The sequence below is a fragment of the Marmota flaviventris genome, chromosome 6, assembly GCF_047511675.1.
Source record: "Marmota flaviventris isolate mMarFla1 chromosome 6, mMarFla1.hap1, whole genome shotgun sequence".
Taxonomy (NCBI): Eukaryota; Metazoa; Chordata; class Mammalia; order Rodentia; family Sciuridae; genus Marmota; species Marmota flaviventris.
Window position 1 is genome coordinate 85514446 of NC_092503.1, and position 19767 is coordinate 85534212.

Genomic DNA, 19767 nt, shown 5'->3' on the forward strand with positions numbered 1-19767 from the left:
GCCTTCTCCATTTTACCTTCTTTTGGAGTTAGAATCATGTTCCGACATTTTATTTTCTTGCCAGTACTCTAAACTCTCTTGTCCTCTGCTTAGTCATCACATCTGAGTGCCAACTGTCTGCTCTCTTAGCATCTACTCCTGAGGACAGACATGCAATGCTTAAAGTTACATACTAGGGCAGATTGCTTTTACCAGTTCTGTATAAGAGTCCATCCGTTGGGCAGTCCTGTCTGTTCATCTCTTATCCCACAAATCCTAATTTCTCACAAATGATTCCTAACATATGACTTCAATTTCTAATATCTAGAAAAACAATATTATCAACAATTCATTTACCAGAGGGATACTATGTACTAAGCAGTACCCTAAGTGTTTTATACATACTAATTCAGCCAATTGTTATATTAACCCTAATACATACGAAACAGTCTTGTGCCAAGCACATAGTAAGTTCTCAATAAATATTAGTTATTACATTATTAAACTCAATACCTGCTATCATCCCCCTCAATAGTATTAGTGTTCTCTCTCTCTCTCTCTCTCTCATACTGGGTATTGAACCTAGAGTGCTTTACCATGAAGCTGTATCCCCAGCCCTTTTGAGACAGGGTCTTACTAGTTTAGGGGCCTTGCTAAATTGCTGAGGCTAGCCTCAAAATTGCAATTCTGCCTCCGCCTCCCAATTTGCTGGAATTATAGACGTGCATCACCATAACTGGTTACAGACGTGCATCACCATAACTGATGTTAGTTCTTAGAGTTGCTACAGTCCCTTGTCCAGTAGCCTCAGATCATTTAGAATTTCCTATTCTCCCTGTGCTTGCCTTTCTCATTTCCATACTTCTGAGAATGTTGCTGCCTTTGGGTTGCTCTCTCTCCTCTGGTTCATTAAGGAAGACTCAGTCAAATATTGTTTCTTTGAATGACCTTCCCTGACCAGCACCGACCCCAGGCAGACAGATGGGCCTCCTTTTCCCTTGTTACACTTATGTGCATAGCACTTTATTTTATTTGTATAACTTTCTCTGAGGCAAAAAAAGAAAGAACTCACTTTTACTGAGGATATACTATAATGGTGGTTTTTCATATAATCTCATGTACTCCAGTGAGGTGAATGTTGGTCTCTTCATTTTAGAGCTGAGAAACCTGAGAATTAAAACTATTAATAACTTCTACCAAACCACTCAGCCAGTGAAAATCAGAACTGAAATTCATTCCCAGGTCTGCTTCATTCTAAATTAGCCTATGTTCTTTCCCTTACACCCACTCTACATTCCTAAGTTTAAAGCACATTTTAGAAGCTCATGTTTATTTTGATGGTTTCTTTGTTCGTTATGCAAGCATTATTTTGCTTTGAACTTGATTTCAGTGTGGTCGTTGCTCCATGGATGTCCTTTTTCATGCAGCCTTTCTTCTGTTGGATCAACTTCAGAGGTTATCTAAATTCATTGGCATGTTTTGTCCTACCACTATATTTTCTTTTTGTTTTGACTAAATAGATTTATAATCACAACAATTTTTATAAAGCAACTATGTAGTTTTAATTCCTAAAAATTTCAAAGTTATATATTTTGTGGCATCTTTGTAGGCTCTATTTTTCTGACTACCCCCAAAATATAAAGTTGCCTGACCCATAACTTTTAGATCAGATTTTGAGTCAGTATTATGGTTTAGATATGAGGTATCCCCTAAAAGCTCTTTCGTGAGACAATGCAAGAAGGTTCAGAGGTAAAATGATCAGATTATGAAAGGTGTGATCTAATTGTTGGATTAACCCAACAGATATGGATTAACTGAGTAGTAACAGTAAACTGATGGGGTATAGCTGAAGGAAGTAGGTCACAGAAGGTATGCCTTTGGAGTTTATATTTTATCCCTGGTAATCAGGGCTCAATCTCTTTGCTTCATGGTTGCCATGTTAAGAGCTGCTTTCCCTTCACTTACTCTCATCATGATGTTCTGCCTTACTTCAGGCATTGAGCTATGAAGTCAGCCAACTGTGGACTGAACCTCTGAAACTGTGAGCCAAAATAAACTTTTCCTCCTTTAAATTATTCTTATCAGGTTTTGGTCACAGTGATCAAAGGATAACTAAAACAGTAATGCCACTAGTCATTTAAAATCACTTTACTCACCTTTCTTTCACTTCCCAAGCTTCTACCCCTAAAACTTCCTCACATGATAAGGAAAATCATAGTCCAAATCAAACATCACTTGAGGAAAAACTAATGACAAACAGTAAAATAAGGTAACAGCAAATAAGGATAGAACAAAATAATGACATTACAAGCAAGAGTAGCATAAAATAAAGTTGTTTAGAGTAAGAATTCCTGATAAATTCATTCTTCCCTTTTACTTTCTCCCACATCTAGCATTTTGGCAAGACTTTAACCACACCTCAGATCTGCCCATTTCTCTACATTGCCTCAGCTTTCATCACAGGTTAAGCTGTCCTCATCTCAACCTGGAAAGCTGCAATAACAGTCCCTGAGTCTACATCCCCCACACCCATTCACATTTCTTCCCTTAACAATCTTCACACAGCAGCCAGATAAGCTCTTAAACCAAAACTCACATCCTGTCATTCTGCTGATGTAATGAACTTTTAAAATAGAGACCATGATGAAACAGACATAGCACATGAATCCAGATTTTTCTTGCTCAAAATTATTTAAAGTAATGTGTTTTTATTGCCCATATTTGATGAGATCACAATTCTTCCATCCAGACTTTCATGTAATATTGCCCAACAAAGTGATGATAAAGTATTCTGTTATAGAACATAACTGACAGCATCCAAACTGTCCTTAACTGGAAAGGTACCACTTGATTGGAACAGAGAGCAAATTTGTATAAATTCATGTAACAGTGACAGCATAAATTGAGCCTTAGAAACGTAGTTCTCACAGATCTAGATCTAACTATGGTAGTAGCACTATAATTCTAATAGCTATACCCCTAAAAAAAGGATTTAAGAGTATCAAATGACAAGTTTTCTGTTAACTTGAACAAAGAAAAAAATTGGTCATAGTTAAGTGTATGAAGGCTTATAGAAAAGTGAGTGGAATCATAATGTATTAATATATACCCACCCACGTAGGGATGGGAATGTAGTTCATTTATAGAGTGCTTGTCTAGCAAGCATGAGACCCTACATTCAATTCCCAGTACCTATCTAGTTGTATAATTGTGCCATATTCATTAATGTTTCAGTCTGAAACAATCATTCTGAATCAATACCAAGACCTTTATACAATATATTTTTGTATGAGGTCAGGTCAATGAAAACAAGAGGATTCCTGAGTAAGGGGAAAACATACATACACACACACACACACACACACACACACACACACACAGATGTTAATGCATCAATACCAAATAAAAGAACACATTTTCATGTATAATTTAATTTGTATAGCCTAATGAAATCAGTGTTTATATCTTTGTTGCTGGAGATCAAACCCAGAATCTTATGCATGCTAGACACATGTTATACCACTGAGCTACATTCCCAGCCCAGGATTTTTGTTTTTTAAGTGGCAGAATCTCATTATATTATCTCATTATTGCCCTAAACTCCTGAGCTCAAGTATGCCTCCTGTATCAGCCTCCTAGGTAGCTGGGACAACAGATGCACACCACCACACCCAGCTTTTAAACAGGTATTTATCTAAACACTCAACATTTACCAACTTAAAGATGTAAGACCATAAATTAGCCAGTTTCTCCTTGTCGCTAAGAGGTAGAACACCCTTATTAGTTTCCTGTATTTTCTCTCCAATTCTGCAACTCAGTAAATGAAGAAAAAGGAACTCTACAATTAGAGTAAAGATTAGGTCAAACTCCTCTCACATGATCCTTCTTTCATTGGTTCCTTCAACTTACTCTGCTGTCTTGTATATTTACTTACTTCCCTTTCTACTTTGGGCCCTTTAAGCATAATACCTATTGAGTCATAGATGCTACAACTGTAAAAGATTCTGCAAGTTTGTTTCTGGATTCTTAAGTACCTTTAGTTTAGGAGAGCCTTAAGTATATTAATCATGGCTTCTGATTTAAACCCAGCTTCTGAGGATATTCTCCCAGGTAAGAAATTGATCAAGAGGGGTTCTGTGCCTATACAATAATTTTTTTTTCTGTGCTGCATTTAAGTGAAATGGCTACTAACCCAGTAGCTTTTATGTGATATCAAAGTATTCAAGTACTTATTGACCCTGTTTGAGATAGGGTTGAGATTTTTTAGGAATTATGATGCCATTAAATAACTTTACCTATTTTTCTCATGCCAGTCTTTGCCAGCTGACTGGGATTAGGGGTTCAGTTTAACTGTAGAACAGATTTTTCTAGGCAAAATTGATAAAGCTGTCACCTCCGTATTTCAATGAGCTCTTACAGGTCAGACTCTCACATGTTAAATTTCTTTCAAACAAGGGGAACAAATTCCCTCTGATAGATCTTCTTAGATATGTTTGAACTGAGGTTATTATTAGAAAATATTGATGATTATTAATCTCTGGGGACTTCTAAAAAATAACCGTTTTCATGATTTAGGCAACAGTATCTAATTTACCCTTTTAATTAGTTTTCTCCGGATCTGTATTTCAGCTCCAGCATGCTGCTCTGCTCGTTACAACTTAGCAATGTTGGCCTTCTTTGGTTTCTTCGTTCTCTATGCATTACGTGTGAATCTGAGTGTTGCATTAGTGGATATGGTAGATTCAAATACAACTTTAGCAGAAAATAGAACTTCCAAGGAGTGTGCAGATCATTCTGCTCCCATAAAAGTTCTTCGAAATCAAACGGTAGGTACTGTTTTCTAAGCAAATAATCCTAAAATACTTCCAAGTAAAAATATTGAAAAATATTTCTTCATCTGAAAGAAACCAAAACAGTTGATTTTATATGTACTCTGAATTGCTTCCTTTTTGTGTTTTCCCAGGAACTGGTTGAACAGTAACTTACAACTCTAGCTACTGCTGTTGCGCTATCATATACCTTGATCTGTATGAAAAGTAGCTCTTCAGTTTCCTCTATAAACATGCCTTCCATGAAGAGAATTTGCAGAAACTTGTTTGATCTACCAGAAAATAAGCTTGTTTTAAATATTACTAAATAGTTGTGACAGAACTATTATTTAATAGCTGTTTCACTTATAATATAACAGTTGCATGAGACCATAGATAATTTCAGCTGCAGGTTGAGAAAAATAAATTGGTCAATTTCTTAGATCAGTTTCTTTGTGAAAATTTATACATGCCTAACCTAAGCTACATAAGTCATTTTTCCTGCTTTGTGTTATAATAATTGATAAATATATTCTTAATTTGTTTAGATTGAGTTTTACACACTTTAATTATTTTACTTTGCTTTATTTAATGTTAATAATACTACTGAATATGTATTTGGGTACACAATACCCTATGTCTCCATTCCAACCTCAATGACCTCTATGAAATGTGGTCAGTTCACAAAATCTAGGGTTTCACAAATAAACTACAAATTATAAGAGATTTGTTTTGTATCTTTCCCTTTGGTAAGTGCATTTGTTGACCTATCTGCCTTATATAGGTAGTTAAAAAAAAAAATCCTGGAATGGTTCTTAACACAATGACTTGGTTATACGGCTTCATGTATTTAAAATGTTAGCTAATTAGGCTGGGGACATGGCTCAGTTGGTAGACTGCTTGCCTCACATGCACAAGGCCCTGGGTTCAATCCCCAGCACCACCAAAAAAAAAAAAAGTTCAGCTATTCAGATCATCACTAAATCTTCATTAGTGTCTTACTACGTGTTGCTCCTAATTAAGACAGGTCCTACTCATATTAAGTTTATGGCTTAGTTTAAATTCTTATTGTTTTTTAGTTCTATGAGCTTGTTCAAGTGCTTGGTCTGAAATGGAGAGATATTATTATCTATATTTGTGCATCCTAATAACCAACATTAAGTGAATATTTAATTAATATTAAATTTAATATTCCTAGATCACATACCCAGTAAGTGATAGAGCTAGGTTTTAACCCAGGCCTGGCTCCAAAACTTGACTCAATCACTCCAGTATTCTGTTTAATAGTTTTCTAGATTAAGCCAATGGCTCTTTTAGAGGACTTTTTGGTCAGGAATATTAGAAAACCTCTACAGCTCATCCTCTTGTCTTCTTTCATAAAATAGCAAGCCTTCTTTAAGTTTATGGCTTTTACTTCTTTTGCTCTCACTTTAATTATTTTCCAGTTTTCTAGAAACTGCATGTTTATATTGTGGTCACTCACCCACCTGCTAAAACATTTGCATGTTCTGCAATCCAGGGGAGTGATGCACAATTTTATTTGTATGGACTTATATTCAATAAGAGAAAAGTGCAATTTAATCAAGTCTTAAAGGATTGATTTTTTTTTCCCTTCTACTTTTTACAGGGCAAAAGGTACCAGTGGGATGCAGAAACTCAAGGATGGATTCTTGGTTCTTTTTTTTATGGTTACATTATCACACAGATTCCTGGAGGATATGTTGCCAGCAAAATAGGGGGAAAACTGCTGCTAGGATTTGGGATCCTTGGCACCTCTGTCTTTACCCTGTTCACTCCCATCGCTGCAGATTTAGGAGTTGCAGCTCTCATTGTACTCAGAGCACTGGAAGGACTAGGAGAGGTGATTTAATTTTTTTTTAATTTTTCTTTATTCCTTATTTTGTCTCTTGTTTTACTTCTTAGCCTAAATCTCCTTCGCCTCCTTTGAAGGATCTCATTCTTTGGTGTGAATATGAACCAAGAAGTAACACTGGACAATAACAAATTAGAAAAAAAAATTAATTAATTATTAAAGAACCTGTGTAGTGATAAAGTCATTGAGTAGGAGCAGTCCAAAGTTATGGCTTTACTGAAAGACTGGAGAAAACATTTTCCAAGGGAGACTTTATAGCTCAACCTTAAAGAGATAAGAAAAATAACTACTGTTAAAATTGTTAATAACTGGGCGCAGTGGTGCATGCCTGTTATCCCAGTGGCTCAGGAGGCTGAGGCAAGAGGATTGCAGGTTCAGAGCCAGCCTCAGCAAAAGCGAGGCACTAAGCAACTCAGTGAGACCCTGTCTCCAAATAAAATATAAAATAGGGCTGGCGATACGGCTTAGTGGTTGAGTGCCTCAGAGTTCAATTCCTGGTACAAAAAAAAAAAAATGGTTATGATAGGTCATCTTTATCTCTGCTACATTTTTTAGAGCTTTATAGTTACACATAGTATTTGGGTTTATCCCAGCAAACTCATACATGCATGGTATTCAATTCAGGACCCCCTTATCCCTCTCCTTTTCCCCTCCCATCCAGCCTTGTTTTCCTTCCTCTACTCTACTAGACTTCCTTTCCCTCATCTATTTCCTCTTGTACTTTTGCCAATTTTTACAAGATAGACTGTTGAATTGCTTTACTTTATTTTTCAATTTGTTGTTATTCATGAAACTTCCTCTTTGTCTTTTTTTTTTTTTCTTTTTTCTGGTCTTCTAGCTTAGTGATAAATAATTTATGATTATATGTCACTATCCTGATTTAGTTCTATGATTCTTCTGGACTTTCATGCTATAAGCATTGTTATCATCAATTTTTTATCTCTTTTTTCCCTCTCAAGATGTTTATTATTTATTTAAATTTTTGTTTGTTTTTGTTTTAGTGCTAGAGATCAAACCCAGGGCCTTGAGCATGCTGAGCATGTACTCTACCACTGAGCTATATCCCAACCCCATTTTTAAAATTACTTCCTATCTTCCTCTCTATTTCTCTTTTGTATACTACTGTCTTTTTTTTTTTAATCTTTTCAGTTGTAGATGGACACAATACCTTTATTTTATTTGTTTATTTTTATGTGGTGCGGGGGATCAAACCCAGTGCCTCACGCATGCTAGGCAAGTGCTCTACTACTGAGCCACAACCCCGTCCCTATACTGCTATCTTTTATTATCTCTTCTTTGTAACTTTGAACTTTCACCTTTGTAACCCAGGCATAGATTTACTTTTCTGTCTTGCATTTTTTCAATTCAGGCAAAATAGTGGCCCTCTGGATCTGGCTTATAGCATGAATGTCATGTCAAGTAATATTTTGTCATACTATGTTGGAAAGAACACTTGACTATCAAGTCAGAAAATCAGAGTTTGGTCAGGCACAGTGGATTACTCCTCTAATCCCAGTAATTTGGGAGTCTAAGGCAGGAGGATCTCAAGTTCGAGGTCTGCTTTAGCAACATATTGAGACCTTATCTTAAAATAAAAAATGTTTTAGGGCTGGGATTATATCTCAGTGGTAGGGGACCCCTGGATTTGATCCCCAAAACTGAAAAAAAAAAAAAGAAAAAAAGTTTTTAAAAATCTACTAACAATTTCTAAGACTAAAACCTTGAGTTAAGTCCTAACCACTAGACCAAATTGACACTAAAATACCTGCCCATTGTCAATCACAGGATAGATATAAAGCTTATATATGCTAGAGTACTTAGAAAATTTGTCAAGTATTATTTAAATTTAACATTTTATCAACCAGGCCCAGTGGTACACGCCTGTAATCCCAACAGCTTGGGAGGCTGAGGCAGGGGGATTGTGAGTTCAGAGCCAGCCTCAGCAAAAGCGAGGTGTTAAGCAAATCAGGGAGATCTCTAAATAAAATACAAAAAGGAGGGGGTGGGGGCAGGGATGTGGTTTAATGGTTGAGTGCCCCTGAGTCCAATCCCCAGTACCCACCCCCAAATTAATTTAACATTTATCACTCATTGAATGTTCTTATTTTGTCCTTATCAATAGAGATATATTAAATAAACCTTTATAATTATAGAATTAAAATTGCCCCTCTATTACCAGATTTTTCTTCTGTTTATCAAGATAAAATATATTTATTTGTTAATTTTCTCTGATCCAAGTACTAAATCTCCTTGTTCAATGTATTCTCATATTTTAGCTTCCTATTTATGCTTCTAATTTAATATCATAGCATGTTGCATATATTATTACTGCTATCTAGGTGACCATTTTATTTCTAAATAGAATTTAAGTTGTGTATACTTAGGTTCTCTAATCTTTCTCTGTTCTTCCGTGCCTCATCCATAAACTTAGGTCAGTATCTTTCATCCTTACTATTTGATTTACCATAAATATACTTCATTATCCCTAAGAAAATTTATATTAAAGTTTTCCACAACATAATCTCTGTGGGCATTTCTAGACATCTCAAGTTTTATTCTATAGTGATTTGTCCCATGCATATAGATTCCTGTTGATTTGCCATGTAGCCTAAATGATCTTAGTTTTTTCTTGGTAGTTCTTCCTTTTTTGTTTTTGAAGAACTCAGCAGAAAGCACAAACTATTAACATTTATTTTTCTCTCTGTTAATAATATGAGCTACCACTAATATTTACAATTATGCAAGATAGGGCATGTTACCACTGTTTTAAAGTTGAAGAATGGAAGTTCAAGAAGGTTAATTAGTCTTTCTAAGGTTACACAGCTCATGAGTGGCCAAGAACTAAAAATTCATTGATATGATTTTTGGGGAGGCAGAGTTTGTTTTAGGTTTTCTGCTTTGTTTGTTTTTGTTTTCTCTCCTAGAGAATAAGCACTGGGCTTGCTCTACCACTGAGCTGTACTCCAAGCCCTCAAATCTGTTGATTTGTGTGTGCCCAAACCTATCATTTCATACGCTCCTGTGGTGTCTTTCCATCCACAGGAGAAATTTGTTGCCTCCCTGCCTCCATGTCCCATTACCTCTCTATTATCAGTAATTGGCATATACTGATACATTATCACTGGGGAATAAAAGACTATAAACACTCTCATTGAATTTATCCTTTTTCTAATAAGACCATTTTTCTTTTTGATTTAGGTCAATTTCAGTATCCTCTAGTATCCCAAAGTATTAAGTCAGTGTTTTTTAAAAAGTAATAAATTAGTAATATTTATTAAAATTAATAAATTAGTAATATTCCTATGTCATCCAAGTCAATAAAGTAAATGAGTAAAATAAACCTTGAGAAGATTCCTTTATGTCACCACTTAGTAGTACAGATTTATCATAACCCTTGGGTTGAAGTCCCCAAATCCATAAATCATTGTCTATATTTTGAAAATGCTTCGTTATAAGATATGTTCACTTAATACTGTAAAAGCATCTCACTTAATGAAATCTAATTCTGAAAATTTCTTTTGTAACAAAGTACTCAATTTAAAACATTAACAAAGCCACCTTATATTTCATAAGAAATACTTTCCCCACTCCTCAGGGTGTTACGTTTCCAGCCATGCATGCCATGTGGTCTTCCTGGGCTCCCCCTCTAGAAAGAAGCAAGCTTCTTAGTATTTCATATGCAGGTAAGATAACTACTCTTATAAAAAGTTTACTATGATTCATTATTAGGTATATACCAATCTTGGGGAGAAAGTGCCTGCATGCCAGAATCATGCAATACTGGGTACCTCTTCTGGGGGAAAATAAAACTTTTGGGGGTATAACTGTATTATTAATTTTTATCTTTAGCTCAGCAGCATATTGCAGTGTATGTTAACTGCCTAATATTTTCCCCTCTGCCACCATTTATTTCAAAGTGTATTTTCTTTTGAAATGTTGGTATGGAAAATGCTATGTATTTTAAAAAGAAAAACCCATGAGCTGGAAAATTGAGCACTTTTGTTCTTTAATTGTGATTTCTAATTTGACTGTGTAATGAACATATCATGGCTCTCAACCCCTCTCTTCACATATCTTCCTATGCACTTACTTTCACAATTTAGAGCTACAGGTGAGATAGCATGAGCTTTATATATGTGAATTTTTATTCAACAAGATTACATAAGAACTCCTAGCCTTTCTTCCATTGACTGAATGGAAAATTTTCCACCTGACTGATTTTAAATATGTGGTAGAAAGGCCTGTCTGTGATAACTTTTAAGCAAAAATCTGCAGGATAAGAAGAAACCAGTCATGCAAAGAACAGAGAGAAGAGCATTCCAGCCAATCAGAACAGCATGTACAAGGGCTCTCAGGCAGAAAATAATGAGTTCAAAGAAGTGAAAAACCACTGTGGGTGGCTAAAACAAAATGAATAAAGAAGATAATGGTAGAAAATGAGGTTAGAGAAATAGACAAGAACCAGATCATATCAGACCTTGCAGGATGCAGGAAGGAATGTAGATTTTTCCCCTAATATAGAGTGGGGAGACATTAGAGGTTTTTAATCAAGTGAGAGATAAGATCCAGTTTACTTTTTTAAAAATCATTCTTGTAGTTATAAGGAGATTGACATGAGAAATCTGGTGATAAAGTCAATGACAGATACTATGTTTCCCCTTTACCTATTGAATAAAGTCTGAAGACCTAGGGGGTGAAGATTTTTTTATAATTTCTATCACTTCATTACAGCCAGCCTAGGCCCTGGTACATAGTACCTGTATGGAGTTATGTACACAGTAAGCATTCAACTTATTTTTCTAAGTAATGTTCCCAAAACTACTCTCTGCTCACCTACTTCCACTCCTTTTCTGATCCTGTAACATTAGCACATATCTTCTTTCTTATGTTTCTATGGGACCAAATCTTAAACCCTTTTCAAAGTCTTATTGCCTGCTACATACAACTTTTCACCTCCGGAACTTGGGAATAATATCTACCATGTTTGAACTCCACATTGCTCTGTGAAACTTAACAATCATTTATTTATCTTCTATCTAAGAGGGATGTTTCGGACTACAAATAATATCTGATTCATTGCATTTACTAAGATGTCTCACATTTAATGGTTAAAATATATTTTATAACATTTATCTGAAATAATTGTTTATAATGTAAATGTTATTCTTATTTCAACAAGTATGCTGTAGTAGGCTATTTTTTTCAGCCTTAGAAACCACCTTTGAACTGGCACCCAGGCACCTGGATTTCTAAAAAATGTAGCATTTACTTTGTCATATTGTAATGAATCTTCTCTTGGTTGATGGCTCCTAACTCATCAATAATTACATAGTTGCAGTTTATATAACTACATATTAATGTACATGTTTTACATATTGTAGATTTTGTAGAAATTGTTCCCTTAAGAAAGTAGATTATTTATATTTACATGAGACTAATTCAGTTCCTTCAGATTTTAGTCATTCTTTCTGTTCTTTATTTTCTATTCCCCATCCTCTTGAAGCAGTAGCTCTTGCCTTTCTGTGTTCCTCTCTCTCTCCAAAGTTTATGAAGTCTTACATGTTTTTTAGGAGCACAGCTTGGGACAGTAATTTCACTTCCTCTTTGTGGAATAATCTGCTACTATATGAATTGGACTTATGTTTTCTACCTCTTTGGTAAGTTTAAAATTTAACCTGCCTAGTATTGTGGTGCATCCTATAATCCTACCTACTCAGGAGGCTAATGCAGGAGGATCACAAGTTTAAGGCCATCTTCAGCAAGTTGTCAATACGTTTAAAATAAAAAATAAACAAGTCAGGGGGTGGATTAATATCTCAGTGATAGAACACTTACCTAGCATGCATGAGGCTCTATGTTCAGTCCCCAGTACCAAAAAAAATTGTTTTAAATGTAATTGTAGCCTAATTATTAAAAATATATATTCTGACTCACTAAAATAATCATCTCCTAATCCACAAAGTTCTAAAACACTAGTAACCTGTTTATGTGATTAAAAGGATCTGAGTTATGACCTGATGTTAGTTTTCAAATATTTCTTAATAGAAACTGCTGCTGCATCCTGAACTTAAATGTCACACTTTCAAAAGTTACTCTCTTGGTTATTATAAAAATGTGTGTTTTAAAAGTATTTATTCTTAAGCAAAATAAGATGCTCTCACTTGGTAATTTTAATCTTTTTTAAAATTTTGTGTAGTCCCAAGGTATGTTTCATTTCTTAGATTCATTGTCTGGATATCACAAATTTTTTATAAGTAGATTAGACATTTCATGCAGAAGGTATATGTACATCAAAACAAAAAATCAAATAAACAAAACAGACACCTACAGAAATATGTAGATTATGGAAATTTATTTTCCAAAAGATTGTCTGATATACCCTTATAGGCAGAGTCATGTATTTAAGTTTTCTTCAAAATGTGTAGGAAATAATATAATTATAACATTTATTTTATTAAAGAATTGAAACTAATTTTACATTGAACCTACAGTCACATAATTTTTAAGACATGTAGAAATTGATGTTGGTCCATTCTAATTTTATTTAATTTATTATTTTTCTATTTTAAGGTATAGTTGGAATATTTTGGTTTGTTTTATGGATGTGGCTAGTTAGTGATACACCAGAAACTCACAAGACAATCTCCAATAATGAAAAGGAATACATTCTTTCATCCTTAAAAAATCAGGTATGGACTTTGGCAAAATTTAAAAATAATTTTAAACACTTCTTTTTTCTAAAGTAAGATACCAATTGTTTAAAATAGATATTTCTACTGTGCATTCCTTAAGCAAAGCAGCCTGGGCAAATGAAATATATATGTTTTGTTATGTTTTCTACCTTTTGGTAAGTTTAAAATTTAACCTGCCAAGTATTGTGGTACATCCTAAAATCCCACCTACTCAGGAGGCTAAGGCATCATCTGGGCTTGGTGGTACCTGACTGTAATCCCTGTGACTCAGGAGGCTGAGGCAGGAGGATTACAGATTTAAGGCCAGCCTCAGCAACTTACTGAGATCCTGCCTCAAAATCTAAAAATAGCACAGTAGCTAAACTATGGAACCAGCCTAGATGCCCTTTAACAGATGAATGGATAAGGAAAATGTGGTGATATTTCACATAAGGCTGGAATATTATTCTGCCTTAAAGAAGAATGAATTTGTGGCATTTGCAGGTAATGGATGGAGCTGGAGATGTCACGCTAAGAGAAATAAGCCAAATCCAAAAAACCAAAGGTCAAATGTTTTCTCTGAAAAATGGATGCTGATCCACAATGGCAGGGGGGGGAGAGAATGAAGGGAGTGAGGGGAAGAGAGGGGGCGTGGGAATGGTGGAATGAGATGGACATTATTACCCTATATACATGTATGATTACACAACTGGTACAACTTTGCACCATGTTCAACCAGAGGAAGAAGAAATTGTGCTAGGAGCTGGAGTGATAGCTCAGCGATAGAGTGCTTGCCTAGTACATGTGAGGCCCTGGGTTTGATCCTCAGCACCACATACAAATGAATAAATAAATAAAGTTATTTTTTAAAATTCCTTTAAAAAAATTAGTTGTGCTACATTTGTGTGCATTGTGTCAGTGTCAAAATGCATTCTACTGTCATGTATGATTAATTAGAACAGATTTTTTTAAAAAACACTAAAAATAGGCTGGGAGATATAGCTTGGTGGTAGCACACACCTGAATTCAATCCCCAGTACTACAAAAATAATAAATTGTCAGGGCTGGGGATATAGCTCAGTTGGTAGAGTGCTTGCCTCGCATGCACAAGGCCTGGGTTTAATCCCCAGCACCACACAAAAAAATTATTATTATTATAATAAATTGTTTGAAAAAATTCCAATTTTTTCTAGATTAAAACCATGAAAAAAATTACTTTTTGAAGTCATTCTAGGGGCTGAGAGTATGGCTCAGTTGTAGAGCACTTGCCTAGCATGCATAAGACCCTGGTTTAATCCCCAATACCAAAAATAAAATAATAAAATAAAATATTCATTTTAAACCTTCTAAAGTAATTATTATCAACTGAGTAAGTATTAAGTTTGTTTTTCTTCTTTTTTAATGTCTTGGTTGATCTTTATTTTGTGATTTTTTTTAAATTCTATTTTGTTATATATATGACAGCAGAATGCATTACAATTTATATTACACATATAGAGCACAATTTTTCATATCTGTGGTTGTATACAAAGTATTTTCACACCATTCTCTTCATGCATGTACTTAGGGTAATGATGTCCATCTCATTCCACAGTCTTTCCTACTCCCATGCCTTCTCCCTTCCCCTTCCTCCCCTTTGCTCTATCTAGAGTTGGTCTAATCTACCCATGCTCCCTCCCCCAACTCCCCCAACTCCCCATTATGAATCAGCATTCTTATAAGTTTTTTTTGGGAATTGGCTAACTTCACTTAGCATTATATTCTCCAACTCCATCCATTTACCTGCAAATGCCATGATTTTATTCTCTTTTATTACTGAGTAATATTCCATTATGTATATATGCCACATTTTTTTTTATCCATTCATCTATTGAAGGGCATCTAGGTTGGTTCCACAGTTTAGCTATTGAGAGTTGTGCTGCTATAAACATTGATGTGGCTGTGTCCTGTAGTATGCTGTTTTGAAGTCCTGTGGGTATATACCAAGGAGTGGGAGCATTTATGGTCATTTTTTTTGTCGGGGGGGTGCTGGGGATTGAACTCGGGGTCTCTTGACCACTGAGCCACATCTCTAGCCCTATTTTGTACTGTACTTAGAGACAGTGTCTCACTGAGTTGCTTAGCGCCCTGCCATTGCTGAGGCTGGCTTTGAACTCACCATCCTCTTGCCTCAGCCTCTGGAGCTGCTAGGATTACAGGCGTGTGCCACTGTGCCCAGCTGTTGTTCATATTCTTGATCATTGCCATTCTGATTGGAGTGAGGTGAAATCTTAGTGTAGTTTTGATTTGTATCTCCCCTGATTGCTAGAGATGTTGAATATTTTTTTCATATATTTGTTGGCCATTTGTCTTCTTTTGAGGAGTTTCTGTTTAGTTCTTTTTGCCCATTTATTGATTGGGTTATTTGGGTTTTTGGTGTTTTTTGAGTTCTTTGTATATTCTGGATATTAGTCACCTATCAGAGGAGTAGCTGGCCAAGATTTTCTCCCATTCTGTAGGTTTTCTCCTCATGCTTTTAATCATCTCCTTTACTGTATAGCATATGTAGTTCTAATTCTGATTTAGAAATTGCTACAAAGAGGAATCAAAACTTTAGGGCACCATAAAATTAATTCAAAAGGCTGTCTCATGACTAGCTTATAGACCACTTGTACTACTACTTTAAGATCATCAACTACTGCTGTTTTAAAAGATCTTTTTTTAAAAAAAAAAAAATATATAGGAAGACATTGCCATTTCAACCACTGAGTTTTTATTTTCTGTATACCTGGTATTGTTTGGTTTTTGTTCTTTTCTTAACTATTGAGGATAGGATGTTTTACAACTGTTTTGTTTTTCCTTTTATCTTTTAAAAATAATGTACAATTTTGCAGCATTATGAAGGAAATAAAATGGGAAACTGAGCTTAAATATTTAGTTGCTGTAAATTAAGAACATTAGATGCTGAGCGCAGTGGTGCATGCCTATAATCCCAGCAGCTCGAAAGCTAAAACAGGAGGATCACAAGTTCAAAGCCAACCTCAATAATGGTGAGGCGCTAAGCAACTCAGTGAGACCCTGTCTCTAAATAAAATACAAAATAGGGCTGGGGATGGGGTTCAGAGGCCAAGTGCCCCTGAGTTCAATCCCTGGTACAAAAAAAAATTATTGCATGCAACTTTTGTAAATCAACTGCTGTTGTTTGCATTTTATAAGAAAATATTTTTCTATGCAATGTCACACTAGAATATATTCAAGTATTTGTTGAATGATCTTACTCTCCTTATATTCAAGATTTTACACATTTGGCAACAAATAATTTTTATAGTTTGTTCTTTTCCATTTCAATTTGTATGGAAAAAAAATGCTGCTTGAGCTATTGTTATAAATTTAATGATAAATTCTCTACCTAGGGGCTGGGGATGTGGCTCAAGCGAGAGCGCTCGCCTGGCATGCGTGCGGCCCAGGTTCGATCCTCAGCACCACATACAGACAAAGATGTTGTGTCCGCAAAATACTAAAAAATAAATATTAAAATTCTCTCTCTCTCTCTCCCTTTAAAAAAAAAATTCTCTAGCTAAACTTCAATACTTCATCAATTTTTCTTCCATGAATTTCATTATCACTCAAAACTGCTTTTTTTTTTTTTTTGACAGTAATGTGGATTGAACCCAAGGCCTTGCACATTCTGTGCAAGAACTCTACCACTGACTTGACTCCCCAGACCTTTCAATTTTTTAACTTTTGAGACATAATCTCTGTATTGCTGTTGCTAGCCTTCAATTTATGATCATCCTGCCTTAGCCTCCTGAGTAGCTGGGATTACAGACATAAACCACAATGCCTATTTTATCACTCAGATCTCTAAGGAAAGTTTGCTTTCAAACTATTGCCTTGACAAATGATCTGAGCAATTTTTAAATTTCCTACCTGTATGTATTTTCATTTATCAGCAGTGGCATTTTAGAAGAATGTAGAGCTCTAATAAAAGCTTTCATAAGATTTTTTGGCCAACAGTTGGCTATAATGAAGCCATGGAGAATATGTGTTTATATTGCTTCATTGGCAAATCATCTCTGATAATAATGTCTTGGAAATAATAACAAGAAAATAATCTCTGGATTTAGAAAATCAGAAAAAGCTGTTTGTACTTCATTAAGGTCTATGATAACCTATGCTATCCGGTATGGTAGCCACCAGCCCCAAGTGGACATTAAATTTTAATTGAAACTGATATAATTAAGGGTAGAAGGTGTAGCTCAGTAGTAGAGCACATGCTCAGCATGCATGAGGCCCTCATTTAAATCCCTAGCACCCTTAGTAAATAGTAATTTAATTAAAAATTCCATGTTATCAGTTACATTAGCCAAATTGTAAGGACTTAATAGCCACATGTCTATTGGTTACCATATTGAACAACACAAATATAAAATAACATTTTCATTGTCATAGCTACATGTCTATTGGTTACCATTGAAAAACACAAATACAGAAGAACATTTGCATTATCATAGAAGGTTCTATTAGACAGTGCTACCTGGGACAGTGCTACCTTTGGGAGATTGGGTGATTCTCCCAAAAAAAGCCTTGAAGAATTTTTTTTAATGTCTCTAGATACTTGGGTAGTTTATCCTAATAACATTTAAAAATTTATCTTTCCTAGATACAGTAGCACATGCCTATAATCCCAGCTACTAGGGAGACTGAGGCAGGATGATCACAAGTTTAAGGCCAGCCTTGGCAACTTAGCACGAGACCTTGTCTCAAAATGAAAAAGGGCTAGGGATGTAGCTCAACTGTAGAATGTCCCCTGGGTTAAATCTCCAGTACCATAAATAAATAAATCGAATTTGTGATGTAGCTTAATGCTAAAGCACCCCTAGGTTCAATCCCCAGTACCAAAAAAAGAGAGAACCTACTTTTTGTCAGGCTCATATGTTGGACATACAACTGATTTTGATTGGGTGATTCTCCCAAAAAACTCCATCAGATTATCAAAAATTGAATTGAGGGCTGGGGATGTGGCTCAAGCGGTAGCACGCTCACCTGGCATGCGTGCGGCCCGGGTTCGATCCTCAGCACCACATACAAACAAAGATGTTGTGTCTGCCGAAAACTAAAAAATAAATATTAAAAAAATTCTCTCTCTTTAAAATTCTCTCTCTCTCTCTCTCTCTAAAAAAAATTAAATTGATATTTATAGGATGTGAAAATATGCCAGTCTGGCTAAAATTGTTTCATTTGTATAAATAAGATTACTACTAAATACTGGCAGAAAACTATAAAAGACACATACAGACCCATACAATCTTTGAAATATTTCACTTCCTTTATGGATTTTAAAACCATATTAAAATGTTCTTAATTCATTAAGTCTCTAAAATCCTCTTCCCTGAGCTCCTCAATCAAGGGGATGAGAGGAAGTGGGCTTTCTTTTAATCTAATCTTTACAGCAAGATTGATCCCTAAACTTGCTGCACATTGAAATCCTCTGGGATCTTTAAAAAACTATAGATGCCAGCAAGGTACAATGGCTTGTGCCTGTAATCCCAGCTACTCAGGAGGCTGAGGTAAGAAGATCACTTGAGTCCAAGAATTTGAGTTCAGCCTGGGCAACACAGACCTCATCTTCAAAAATGTAGATGGCTGTCTGGATGGATAGATTTCTCTCTCTCATAGATGGACAACAGTAGATAGATTAGAGGTGGGTGGGAGAGATGCCTACCTCTCATTCATCCCCAAACTATGTAATTGTTGTGGAGAATGATGTTGATCTCCCTGGTTGACTTTAATATGGCAGCAAAGTTTAGGAACCATTACTCTATAGAACCAGCTGTAAAAGCCTTCTAAATTTTAGATTCCTTGGTACTACATTCAGATGATTTTTGTTGTTGTTTTGCTTGTTTTCATTTGTTCAGAAGGTCAGGGGTAAAGTACAGGCATCTGCAATTTTTTAGTGCTAGAAGTTATTCTGAAGTACAGCTGGAATTAAGAATCACTTTTGTAAGCCTGGCACAGTAATCCCAGCAGCTCGGGAGTCTGAGGCAGGAGGAGTGCTGGTTTGAAGCTAGCTTCAGCAACCTAGTGAGGCCCTAAGCAACTCAGTGAGACCCTGTCTCAAAATGAAAAATAAAAAGGGCTGTAAATATGGCTCAGTGGTTAAGTGTCCTTGGGTTTAATCCCTAGTACAAAAAAAAAAAAAAATCACTGCTATAAAAGAATAAATTCCCCTCTTCCCTTCTACCCCTTATCTCTCCCACTCCTCTTCATTGTACTGGGGATTTAACAGGGAAACTACTGAGCTATATACCTATCCTTTTTTAAATTTTATATTGCAATAGGGTCTTACTATACACCTCGGACTCTCTTTTTTTTTTCTTTAATTTTTATTGTTGGTTGTTCAAAACATTACATAGTTCTTGACAAATCATATTTCACACTTTGATTCAAGTGGGTT

General features: G+C 35.4%; 1 protein-coding gene across 5 annotated transcripts in view; it reads left to right on the top strand.

Annotated features, from left to right (window-relative positions):
• The window catches only part of Slc17a5 (solute carrier family 17 member 5), a 57165-nt gene that overhangs the window by 5498 nt on the left and 31900 nt on the right, over positions 1–19767 (top strand). For all 5 annotated transcript variants that reach the window (XM_071613258.1, XM_071613259.1, XM_071613260.1 and 2 more), the window contains exons 2-6: positions 4609–4805; positions 6415–6648; positions 10256–10343; positions 12231–12317; positions 13231–13349. In XM_071613258.1, coding sequence (XP_071469359.1) covers positions 4609–4805; positions 6415–6648; positions 10256–10343; positions 12231–12317; positions 13231–13349 — 725 coding nt within the window. The remainder of the gene's footprint in view (positions 1–4608; positions 4806–6414; positions 6649–10255; positions 10344–12230; positions 12318–13230; positions 13350–19767) is intronic.